The sequence below is a fragment of the Astyanax mexicanus genome, chromosome 9 (assembly GCF_023375975.1).
Source record: "Astyanax mexicanus isolate ESR-SI-001 chromosome 9, AstMex3_surface, whole genome shotgun sequence".
NCBI lineage: Eukaryota > Metazoa > Chordata > Actinopteri > Characiformes > Acestrorhamphidae > Astyanax > Astyanax mexicanus.
This window is the reverse complement of record NC_064416.1, coordinates 14222114-14235566: the sequence shown is the minus strand read 5'-3', so window position 1 is coordinate 14235566 and position 13453 is coordinate 14222114. Positions and strand designations below refer to the sequence as shown.

At 38.3% G+C, this 13453-nt stretch overlaps 1 protein-coding gene across 1 annotated transcript; it reads left to right on the top strand.

Moving 5' to 3' along the window:
* Positions 1 to 1544: 1544 nt before the first annotated feature.
* adm2b (adrenomedullin 2b) lies at positions 1545 to 10845 on the top strand. Its single transcript, XM_049483364.1, has 3 exons — positions 1545 to 1613; positions 1806 to 1959; positions 9132 to 10845. The coding sequence occupies exons 2-3, from the start codon at positions 1877 to 1879 to the stop codon at positions 9529 to 9531; spliced, it is 483 nt and encodes a 160-aa protein (XP_049339321.1). The 5' UTR covers positions 1545 to 1613; positions 1806 to 1876; the 3' UTR covers positions 9532 to 10845.
* Positions 10846 to 13453: the final 2608 nt, after the last annotated feature.

The window sequence follows — 13453 nt, the reverse complement described above, 5'->3', positions numbered from 1 at the left end:
CCTTCATAAATGTGTGGGGCCCTACACATACAGCTGACATTTCTCTCAGTCTTATAAAAGATGTCGCAAACACATTTTACCTGTCGAGCACAGCACTCAGCTTCTGTCACCTTATTAAACAAGCCGGCTCTGATTACTGACAGACACACAGCTCACATAATAGATCAAGGTCAAAGTAATATAATTTTTCCTGGCACAAATATACACACTGAACAGAATCATATATCAGTCTGATTAGCTGGGTGCTGCAATCTCCCCATCTACAAGGCTTTAAAACAGGTGTATCTGCTGTATCTGTTATAGTTTGAAAGAGTGTAACAGTGCACACCCAAAACACCTTTAGCCTCTCATCATTTCTAATCCTAATTCAAATGACCACAATATTAGATTGTGTGTCTTTATTGTCAGTGTCCAACGAAAAACATGTATCTCTAAAATAGTGACTCTGCAATAGAAGGAAATAATGTTCTTAAATTTTAATGGACGTTAACGGAACATAAAAGGCTATTTACAGTGGCCCACACAGTCACAAAAACGAAAGCTAAGAACACAAAAGCATTAAGAGGGTAAAAAATTACCTTAAATAAATGAAGCAAACCTTATGAGGAAAAACTATAATATATAGTTTAAATGGGTAATTACCGGTACTATTTTTGATTTGTGTTTTAAGCAGTTCAGCTTAATTCACATTTATTCATTTTGGCTCTACTTCTACACCTGCTTTTAGAACTTTTAAACAGGAAATGATAATTATTACTAATTGATAACTAATTAAAGAACAGACAAAAGAACCATTGGAGATTGCATGCAAAGTGACATCACATATGCTAATGAATGTGATGCCTAAATCTGCTGTAATGTATCTGATGTAATGCCTAAATCTGCGCATGCACTCATTAGAAGAAGGATTTTGGAAGAATTTACCACACCTTGAAAGACATCTCTCTAAAACTATATTGTACCAATCAATTATCAGTATCAAGTATAGGGTGTCACCACCAACATAGGTAATGACGAAAGGACATACCCACCCTGAGCTAAAAGAAGGATGGGCTCAAAGCTCAAAGTCCTGTGTAATTGTATGTCTTTTATTTATTTACCATCAACCTCAAAGGCCAGGTGGTAATCCCAGAAAAAGACATTATTGTTTAATGCAAGGTGAAATTAAGTTAGCCATCTGGTTAATCTGCACCGTGCAATTTGCCCATTTTCTAGTTTTCTGTTTCTGTTCATTTAGACCCATTAAAGATTTGGCAGGAGCTGCCACTGAAGTTACCATTCTCACAGCTACAATTACAGCATTTGGCTGAAGTCAGAGCTTTTACGGATGTACAGTTAGGAGTCTTGCACAGGTTGTTTATTTATTTATTTTTGGTGTAGAGTGGTGTGCTTTGAAGATACATGTTTTTGTGTGACAGTGACCTGAATCAAACAAAATACCAAAAGCAAAAAAGCACACTACTCATCACTCCTCTGCATCTTACAGCGCGCGCTCCGCCCTCCCACTATTTAACTGCACGGGAGCGCGCGCACTGCGCTCTGAAGTCCGTACTCGAGTCTGAGAGACGCGCCTAAGACCACGAGGAGTGAGCGGAGTGCACTAATACAGCGGAGTGAGTATATCTACATATATCTCCTTTACGCACAATCTTACCTGTTCACCTCACTCTCTCCCTTTTACTCACTGTTACACTCATTCACTATCTCACTCTCTCCTACACTCATTCACAATTTCACTCTCTCTCACACACACTCATTCACTATCTCACTCACTTTCTCACTATTTCACTCTCTTTCTCTCACAGGTGAACAGCACTTCCAGTTTACCTTTGTGGCGCGAGGCACAAGCGTTTTCCCGCGTGTTCAGCTCAGTGGGATGAAAGCGCCGCCGCTGCTGTGCGCGTGCAGCACCGCGCTGATGCTGCTGATGGCACGCGGAGCCGCACCTCTGCGCAACAGGTGAGAGAGAAACAGAGACACTGAGAAAGACATAAAGAGAGAGAGAGTCTGGAATTATTCTAGGTTTATGGTCTGGAAAAATTAAAGTCTTAAGCAAAGGCTGTGGCACCTGTTGCTGTTGTTTAGTCTAAATAAGTGCATACTTTTTTACAGAGACACAACTTGAATGAAATGAAACAACTTATTTTATGTTCAGAATGTAATAACAAATAAGTAAATTACAGTTAAGTTCGATTTTAGGGTACTTTTCTTTGTTTTTTTCAGATATTTCATTTGCCATCACTTGGCTTTAAATTTAATTTTAATTATGTTTTTAATGATTAAATCATGAATCTATATTTGCTATCACCTTGTATAATGCTCAGCTACAATGTATATATACATATATACCTGTGATAATTAGAATGAACACCTTGTTATGCTAATAGTAAATGTTAAATAAATTTTGTCTTAATGCTCTTAAAATAATTGCAAAATTCTTAATGCAGTTCTCCAAAAAATAAATACATAATTAAATCTTACAAAGCATGTGGAAAGTATTGTCTGTTTTTTTTGTAATTTATGCTGAATTTCACAGATCATATTAATGTTAATTATGTTATATGTAGTAGCTTTTGGCTGCTTTTTAAAAGGTTTTCTAAGTAAAACTCTCATTTACAGAGCCTTTAAACTGAGGCACAGTACTCTGCTTTTGAGAAATTGGGCCCAGTGCATTATATTGCTGTAGGTTTGCTCACAGGCCTTTACCAATCCAGTTGTGCAAAGCAGCAGTAATGTCACTCTGAAATCTTTTTTTATTTTTTCATAATTTTATTTCAAATTTTCTCATTTACACGGCCAATTACCCACCCAACTCACTTGGACTCCCCCCTAACACTAGTGATGCCCCAACACACCAGGAGGGTGAAGACTAACACATGCTTCCTCTGATACATGTGAAGTCAGCCACCGTTTTTTTTTTTAACTGCTGCTGATGCAGCATTGCCGAGTACCCAGCGCGCTCGGAGCAGCAGCTCACAGACGCCCTGTGCTGTGAACATCACCCAAGAAGTGATGTGGGGGGAGAGCGCCATCTACCCACCCGGAGGGAGCAGGGCCAATTTTGCTCCCTCTGTAGCTTGATGGCAAAGTTGCATGAGCGGGGGTTAGTACCTGCAACCTCCCGCTCATAGTGGCAGTGCTTTAAACCTTTAGACCACTCGGCGCCCCCCACACTCTGAAATTTTTAAAATAAACTCTGTGTAACATATCTCTGTGCATCCTCTGCTGGAAGCTGATTAGGGGAGTATTTTAAGTAGCATCTTTCATTTCCTCCAGTATTTGGACCAGTGGTAAAATGGCATCAGAAGACACTTTTTATGTTATGGTGGAGAAGAGAAGGGTTGGTATTAAAAAAGCCAGTAACTTTTAGACTGTAATAATTTAGCTGTGTGTGTGTGTGTGGACAGATGTGAGAAAGTTAGCGCAGCCAAGGTAAGGTCATTCTCACAAACATTGAGGTGATTTAGGACATTAGTGTTCAAGAGGGAATTAAATCCTCTTTTTCACTTTCACACAAGCATGCACACAAACACACACACACACACATTGCATGCACGCACACGCATACACACACTTTATGTAAGGTGGATTGTTCCGGTTTCTTCATGTTAAGCCTGTGCCTTGAACAGGAGCATGATTGCCACATCATGTACTCTTAATAAGGACAGACATCTTAATCTAAGCACACAGCGTAGTGCGCAAATGTGAGTGTTTATAAGTGTGTGTGTGTAAGGCCTCCTACTGGGCCATAATGTGGGAACTGTTCTGAGGACTTCATTCTGTGATGCAGCCTCCCCTCTCTACTCTCCTCTTCTTGGTACTCTAACAATGGCCAGAAGAACATAATGACTGTCTCCTCCATTCCTGGCCAGCTTTTTGATTACTGGACACTCCTCCCTCTTAGTAGCCATATACAAGCATGGCTTGACTGTGTGTGTGTGAGAGAAATACTGCACCTGACTCAGTGGTCTGTGAACAGGAATGTGAAGCTGGAACTGCAGCTTACCAGACTGGTGGCTGCTGGGGCTGTATTGTGCAAGGGTGTCATACTCAGATCTTTATGACGATGCTATGATCTGATACTTATCAGATCACATGTTACAGCGCTACAGGAGCAATGAACGGATGTGATCTGAGGCTGTTCACCCAATACCTCCAAGCTGCTGCTGAAACTCCTACTCATGCTTTCACAGCATTTGGACTGTTGTAATTCTCTTCCAGTCAGCATTAAGTGTTCTATTCACATCTCCTCACTCACATGTGTTCTCCATATTTCCACTGGCTTCCTGTAGAAAACTAAATGTTATACACAATTATTTTACTTATTTCTAAAGATCTTCTTAACCACACTTAAGATCTTGCTTGTTCTTACCTGTTTGGTCTTCATCTTCACTACAGTCATCTGACACTCTCAAATAGGGATGCACCGCAATAAAAACAAGCGGAACAATATAAAACATCTGACCAAACGTTGTTTGCATAGTCTAAATGTATTTTTCTTGAAATGACACAATAAAAGCTACAATAATTACTGAGAACGGAACATTTTAACGTGACTTAAATAAATGATTGACTTATTGTATAAATTATTGTTTTTTCAGTTATTTGGCCAAACACTGAATGTGTTCTTTGTGCCAATTTCTGATAAATAATATCGAATAACCTTGATGGTCGAAAATGTAGTGCATCTCTACTCTCAAGTCTTCTTCAGCTGGGCTGCTTCACATTCCTTCATTTGCTCTTTATAGCTTTTGAGCTTGGGTGTTTTCTAGATATGCTCTAACCTTAAAACAGAGCTCTATTCTATACATCTCTTTCTATTGTTAAATCTAAAAACAAAAAGCAAAAAAAGAGCTAAAGTAGGCTGGAATAGAAGAGTTCAAACATAAGTGAGAGAAAGCGGGAGAAAATAGTGTGCGGTAAGTGTAGTGAGAATAAATAAACAAGCTAAACTAAATGAAATAAACAATAAATAAAATTAGCCACAAGCCACTCTTGAGTGTTTAGACCTGCAGTAACAGGCCACTGTGTTTTAATGTGTGTGAGTACAGGCTGTTGTTCAGTGTTCATTAAGTTCACTCAAGGCTGTTTTCTGCAGCAGTGTGTGCTGACAGGTGCAATGTGTCACGCATTATTAGTAGTAGTTTGTGTTTGAGAGAAAAGTGTGTTTTTAAAGCACTGCTGATCCTGGCCAGGAAGGCGGCTTTCAGTCTTTCTTGTGCTGGCCTACATTTGATTGGACTCCAGAGTGAACTGGAACCAAACCTGGGTTCCAGCATCAATTCCCCACCACACACAGACACACACACACACACACACATGGAACCAGACCCTCTGCTGTCCTGTGCCTCCAGCATTGGTAATAGAGAGCCAGTGTTTCAGTCAGTTCGTGCAGCGTGCCAATCAGTCAGGTGTAGCTCTCACGTGTCGCAGTAGAACCTGGTCCAGCAGACAGAAAGACTTGAAGCTGTAAGACTCTGTAACAATAGCACAACTGATTTAATTGAGGTCCATCAGTGATATTGTCCACTTGCCTGTACTGTTAAAAATAGTGGAGAGCTATTTTTTTTTACGAAAATTGTGTTCTTTACTGGTGACTTTAAGTTAAAATTCCATTTCCTGGATAGAAATAAATGCCAATTCTCACATACTGCTATTTTAACCTCACTCCACTGTCCAGTGTCCACAGCTTGTTTCTAAAACTTTATCAGATGTTTTTAGGTACAGACATCCGTCGTGGGTGTTCCTGGACGTTTTCCATAGTTTTGTTCATATCAATATAAAATGTATATATGTTGGACATGCACTATATTGGCAAAAATATACGCTTACCCATCCAATCAGATTCCAATCATTTCTATGGCCACAAGTTTATAAAACCAAGAACCTACCTAAACATTAATGAAAGAATGGGTCTCTCTCAGGAGCTCAGTGAATTCCACTATTGTATAGTAATAGGATACCACCCTTCTTCACCACTAATATTCCACAGCCAACTGTCAGTGATATTATAACAAAGTGGAAGAGACTGGGAGCGAATGTCAACTCTCTCAGTGTAAAATGACAAAGCGGGGTCAGAGGATGCTGAGGAGCATGGTGAACAGAGGTCACCAACTTTCTGCAGTCCATCACTACAGACCTCCAAACTTCACGTGGCCTTCAGATCAGCTCAAGAACACTAGAGCATAGAGAGCTTCATATAATGTGTTTCTATGGCTGAGCATTTCCAGCTAAGCCTTGTGAGCAGATACTTTTGGCAATATAGTCTTCCAGCCCTAATTACATGCACGCTTCTTCATGGAACTAAAAGTGGTTCTTCTGTGGAATCATTCAAATGAAGATTTAAACCCCTTTAAAAGTGTAGGAGTGCTAGGCAGTAATGATCAAATTCAATATCAAATACAGGACCACAGTGTAAGATATTTAAGATTTGATATTTAACTTTTGATATCTTAAACCATCCACAGCTTGTTCAGTGCGGCTTGTTTTGTTCTTTTCTACTCCTCTAAGTCTCACCAATTAAACAGGAAATAGATTTACTGTAAACACATTTCATTTGAAGTGTTCTGAAATAGTTCTTTGAAACACTGAGCAAATTACATCACTTGCACTTTGCCACTAAGTACATCTAAAATAACCTGTTATTCCTATTAGAACATGAATGTTTTGAAGGCTGTATGTGTTTGTTCACTAGTCCAGAATGATCTGATTAGAAACATTTTGTGAGGGATTAGGTAAACCTAGCACTGCCCTATATACAAAGCAGCACACTGACAAATTACACACCAATCAGCCATAAAATTTAAAACCACCAGTCTAATATAGAGACGATTTCACCTTGTGCAGCCAAACAAGGCACCACCTGGTACTGAATAAATGTTATCAATTAAAAAATGACAACTTATTCAATAATTAGTAGATTCTGTTTGTCTACTACTTGTTTAATAATTAAAAGATACTTAGATATTAAAATATATCAAATAATTACTTTTTATTGAATAACTAGTCGATACGGATTGTGTACTACTTACTAAATAACTACTCATTTTTGAATAAATTAGTAGGTACTAAGTAAATAGTAGATATTTAATTACTGCATAGAAAATATGCCGGTGTTAAATCAAATGTATTAGTGTCAAAGTCATGCAAATTGTGAAGTATAAACAATAAGAATTATACAATTAAAAATAAATAAAATACCCATTGGGAAATATGTAGTTACGCAAAGTAAACTTTTAACTGAATAATTTAAATACATTTTAAAATTAAATGTATGCATACAGCTTGAGTTCAAAGATTTGATTAAAAAGATAAAAAGCTATTATATTTAGAGATTAATGAGCAGTCAGCTGTCCAGCTGCACATCTGATTTCATTACAGTCTGTAATCAAGTAGGAAAGTCGGGGTCACAGAAGTCATTCTGCCGCTTTAACACAACACCCAAGTCACTTGCACTCCTGCACTAATAACCCAGAGGTCAGCATGGATTTATCAGACTAAAGTGAAACTCATATGTTAATCCCTGAAGACGGCTCTTAAACAAAGCTGGCTCAGGTCTGGGTCTAACACTGCATATCACATATCGCATAGGCTCAATTTCAGATTTAAGCCACGTCCACTGAGAGGGAGAGAGGGTGAAAGAGGGTGAAAGAGAGAGAGATTGCTACTATCTGCCAGTTGTTAAGCTTTCTCAGCTTAAAAATTTACTAAACGGTTTAATCACTATAATGAAACACTCGATATAAAAATAAACTCATGTAAAGATTAAAGAGAGGAGTTTGTATCTTACATAACTTTACCCTGTTCTTCACACTCCAGCCTCTCCATCTACAATAGAAAGAGGAAAGGCAGGTATTTAGAGACACAGGAAGCTTTTCAGTCAAACTAATGAAAAGAAAATGAATGAAGCAGCACTGAGAGAACCAAGAGAAAGAGAGAGAGAGACAGACAGACAGAGAGAGAGAGAGAGAGAATGTTCAGGAAACACTTCTCACCCCAGCTCACCTATCTTTCCCAGACTCATTCACAAACCTATATGAGTAAAATGTAGCATTTTTCTGTGGGAGACAGACCAGGTACAATAGCTTTCCTTTACACACAATCTGTGACAAGTTTTATTACCACACTCCACAGATAACCAAAGAATGGCCTGAAGAATCACTCCCTCTAAACAGAACATTTATTGATGTGTGCCTGAAAAGGCTGTCCGATAAAAATACTGTACAGCAGCTTCTGCTTAGTAAAACACTAAACAAATAATATCCATGCAAAATATAGCATAGTTTCATCACTAAATCATCTCCAAATCTCTCCTTATGAAAGTCTAGTATTATTTATAGTTAACATCAGCAGCTGATTTGGTAAATCAGTATATCTGTCCTAAATTATGTTAAGTCAGGTGAACTGCTGATGGAATTGAATACATCTACAGGAGAAATATGGAAACAAGCCCTGATTTCTCATCTTATTGCTAATTATTACAAATAACTATTAAAAATAACTTATAGTACTGTGTAAATGTTGTAGACACGTGTATGTTTGTGTATCGCATTTACTAAACTTCTTTTACAAAAGGCTGCAATTCTATTTTGTTTACGGTGTGCTGTAAATATTTGAGCAATCACTTTCAAATCTGTGTTTCTGTCATTAAATACATATATATATATAATTCAACAAAATGGCATTGTTTTGGTCAACAACGACATATACGGTCACTTGCATGAAAGCACAGACAGCTATGTAATAGGATCTCTTTGTAGAGACTCTTCAGCCTGCTAAACATCAGCAAATGAGTGAGTAAGTGAGCAAAGTGATTGAGCCGACAATCTCTTTTTAAAAGGGTTAAATTGCTGGGCCAATCAGGAGCCTGCATCTCCAGCATTGTGCTTCATATCCTAGAACAACAAAACATCCTTCAAAATTTCAACTGTAGCTCCAAAATTTATTGAGTATGACTGGTTCAACAGTTGTTTGGTCCACATTGATCATTCTAATGTCTATATCTATCTGCTAACTGTTTGTATAATGTCCCAATAGTTTAAAAAGTGTTGTTCAAACCTGACCTTCACATGTCTCTTCACTCACCATTTCTTCTCTCCCCTCTCTCTCCCTCTTATTCCACTCTGTCCCAGTCTGAACTTGTCCAGAAAGCTCTGGGAGGTGGAGGTGGGAGGCCACATGTCCTTGGAGACGGTTGCCAGGCCCTCAGCTGCAGTGAATGAAGTGGTGCGTGAGCGCCGTTCGGTCTGGAGAAGTCTCCTGCACAAAGAGCCCCCACAGAGGCATTCGTGCACATTGCCTCCCCACAACACCAGCAGCCCAGCTGCACTTAGACGAGGCCGCCGGCATGCCCTTGCTGGGGCACGGGGTCATGGTCATGGTCATGGGCACGGTCAGCTGATGCGCGTGGGCTGCATTTTAGGCACCTGCCAGGTCCAGAACCTTAGTCATCGTCTTTACCAGCTCATTGGCCAAAGTGGAAGAGAAGAGTCCTCCCCGATCAATCCTAGAAGTCCTCACAGTTATGGATAACACCTGAGTAAGAATGACATGAGACAACAGGATTTACTCAGCAATGGCCACACAGAACACAACAGGTTCAGAGCTAGCATAGCTGCAAGCTACAGGCCCTAATAGGCCCGAGCTACAGTGGCTGGGACCCAAAGTATGGAATAATTTGTTCTCATCTTGCACTGTAGACTTTAGAAAGAGGTGCTACAAATGGTTCTCTGAGCGATACTACTGGTCTATTAATAATGAAAATTTGCTGCACCTGAGACAGATATGCAAGTGCACAAACACAGCTTGTCTAGTCCCTGCAGAGAAGTATTGGCAAAAAACAGATCTCTGTGCAGATATACATTACATAAACCTTTTGGGACCACACCTAATGCCAGGCATGGGTTAGGCAGGTATGCTCCCACACTGAGCTTCTATGGAATCAAGTGAAAAGCCTTATTTGTACAGTAGAAACAGATACTCCATCAAGGCAGGTTAAACTCCTTCCAATACTCTTGATCAGAGATCAAGTGTCAGGGAAGGCATGTGCTAGCCTTTACCCTCCTGGTGTTGGGGCATCACTAGTAATAGGGGGAGTCCTAATAAGTGGGTTGGGCAATTGGCCTTGCAATTTAAATGAGAAAGAAATGTAAATGTCCTGGCTTTTTTTGGCAGTTTTCCCAATTCTTTTACAATGGTTTTTCTATGGCATTTCTCAAGGAACCCTTTGTAGGACCTTCATTTTGTAGTGTCCACTTTCCATTATCTCCTCTGTAATCCTGCACTGTTTAGGAGGAGATCACTCGCTCACCAATCTCTTTAATCTCTCGCTCGTCCCAGCCGAAACAAGTCTGACCGTAAGAGTATAAACATGCCACACACACACCAGGGGTGAGAACACATCAAACATGCCGTCCAAAGCTTGTAAACCCAAATCCAACGATGTGCCTGATCGATTTGCGTGCCTACACAAGATTCTTTAACGCATAAACACACATTCAGTTGCCCTCCCTTACACCCACAAAATCACACATACACAGCCCCACTGAGTGGAGCCCTGGAGGAATGCCTGCTGTCCTCACGTGCACACTAATCAAGTAGGTCAAATGTACTTTTCAAACACGTTAAAGCACTTTACGAGAAAAATGTTGTCATTCACCTCTTCATGACTTGAACGGAAAATATGTTATTTAATTTAAGTTAAAGAAGAAAGTGTTGAAATGTAAATATTTTAGAAACAGAGTTAATATCTGGGTGATATATGTAGTTATTTGTTTCTCTACCATGTTTATACGTTAACTAGCTGTCCTGTCCTTCAATAAACCTCTTGACATTTCTGAATGCTGTGCTGGGAAGGATTTATTGTCTTCTAGTAACACACTGAACGTCAGTGTTCCACATAAACCTCATAATATCACGCAGCATAAACCTCTAGTCAAAACAGTTTCTTTTTTCATTCACCATGAGACGAGTGAGTGCACGGAGAGTGTGTGAGAGTGTGTACGTAAATGTCAGCGGGAAAAAGATCACCATCACAGTGACATGCACAACTTTAATTTTATTACCAATAAACAAATAAAATGATGCTGAGGGTTCACGTCAAGTGCTGTGTGTTCACTGTGGGTCTCAAGCACTTACTGATTATGAACAATTCACTAGTAAGTGAAGTGAGTGCCAACGTCATACCTTACCCCAGTGATAAAGACTAAAATTATACAGAAAAGAGACACATTTACACCACATTTTTACAACACTACAGCAGTTTAGCTTTGCTGGCTTTTACTAAGAACCTTTAGCCATGATAGTTTGCTATAAGTATAGTATCTAAAAGAATAATAAGATACTTAAAGGCCTGAAAAACAATTCACACAATGATTACAATTAAGATGTAGCACAACAAAAGCTTCAGCTGCAGTCTAAGCATTTGCTGCGAGGGGTGCTACAGCCACAGCCAAGATGTCTTGTGTCAAGATGCATTGACACAGGTGTATCGTATATCTTTAGCTTAAAGGCTCATCTGTGTTTATTGTTAATGAGTCTTACATTCTCTAAAAATACATACAGAATGAAGAAGGCCCACAGCAAACTATACAGGCAGTGTACTGGTAGCTAAAAGTTTGTACCACCTAACATCCACCAACTTATGGAAGACATAAAGGAGGCAATGATGACTGAGGTTAGAGCACTGAGTTGTGGGTTCAGTATTGGGGTTTAGGAGGCTGCCACAATTGGGCCCCTGAGAAAAGCCTATATCCCTCACTGTATGTCTCTGTGAATGTGTGGCTATGCTCACTAGTGTGTATATGTGTTCACTGCATGGATGGATTAAAGATGGAGGCCACATTCTTGTTTTTGCAATAAAAGTTTAGTATAAATTTAGTATTTATATCAATTTGAACGTCAAATAAATGATAGTATAGTTCAAAACTTTTACGCAAACACTAAATCATAACCAGGAGCTCACAAACTTTGCCCAATTTATTACATATTTTTAAAAGATTTAAATAGTCTACCATTTAAAAACAATTAAAATGTATGAGCTTGGTCTAATAAACTGTTTCTGAACTTAGTACATATCTTGGGTTGATAGGCTAATTGGTCTGATGCAACAGATATAACAATTACATAATGACATCATTTTGTCAGTCATTTTTTTATATTATAATTCTTTAAAATTTAAGTTAATACAAAGAAACCACAACAGAAGCAGCATGAAAATATACATGCTGGAAAAAAAAGAAAAAAAATGAAGGCCACGTTTTATCTGAGCTCCCAGCACAAGCAGGGTAAATATGGCTTCTTGTTTAGAAGTTTATGGAGAGTGATGGTTACAGCATTTGAAATCAATGTATTCGTTTCAGTATGTAAAGGAAATATCAATAAGCCTTAAAAAAGCATTATTCATCCAGGATGAATCTTGAGAAATATAATAACAGAATACAATTAAATTACAAACCACTAACAAACTACTATTCATTTAATAAAATGAAAGCTTTTCATACACTGGAGAATTTTTTGAAGTTCCAAATAAAACAAGAAAAAAGCTGCTAAAAACAAGTTATAACTGTGGAAAGAGTTTTATAAAAGAACAGTGAATGAGAAATTTAAGAGGTGACTGGACAAGACACCTAGATATTTTACTTGCCACAACATCATTACTGAAGTAAATGCAGTAAGGCTGCCCTCTGGAGCCTGTATATATGCTTTAGTATACATTAACCCATGACATATGAAGCAAATATAACAATATAGTGGCTTTTTATTAAAAAGATTAAGCAAAACTTAACTTTAAAAACTACTGTACATTGTTGGCCCTAATACAATCATTTGGCAGTAGTGTTTTTAATTTTTTTGTAAAAATAATCCCAAGAATTATTAAGGCCAAGGACAGAAGACGCCATGAGTATGAGTGTAAAAACGGAAAAGATGTTCAATATTATTCAAATATATGAACTAATTTTTATTTTACATTTATTTTCAAGGGAGTCAAAACCATGCAAGCATAATAGACCAATATAAAAAGTAAAGTTTAATTTAGCTTTTTTTATTTGTAATTTTATACTGAATCCTTATAATTTAATTAAGTAACAATTGTGCAAAAATGCCACACAAAAGACTACTTTATCTACTGAGATTCCCTCTGACAGGTTCTTTATTAAAAGAAAGTACAATATTAAATATTATATTTTGAAAATTACATTAAAACAGTACTTCTATTATTCAAATTAAATAGACAAACCTTCCAGCACTAATTCAAATGTATGAAAAACTTTAAAATGAATGCCATAAGAGGAAAATGATGTTCCACCAGCACCTGAATTTGACCCTCTTGCTTTAGAAGATGGGATCAGTGCTGGAATTTTGTCTGATAGGAGGTGCTTTGATATTTGACCCCTCACTGTTTACTCTGTACCTCTGACATAGTCACAATTGCCCAGAGCTGTCACACCCTCCA

Coding starts and splice junctions, on each gene's coding strand:
- adm2b (XM_049483364.1), top strand. CDS start 1,877: ATGAAAGCGCCGCCGCTGCTGTGCGCGTGCAGCACCGCGCTGATGCTG. Junction 1,960..9,131: donor GCCGCACCTCTGCGCAACAG/GTGAGAGAGAAA, acceptor ACTCTGTCCCAG/TCTGAACTTGTCCAGAAAGC.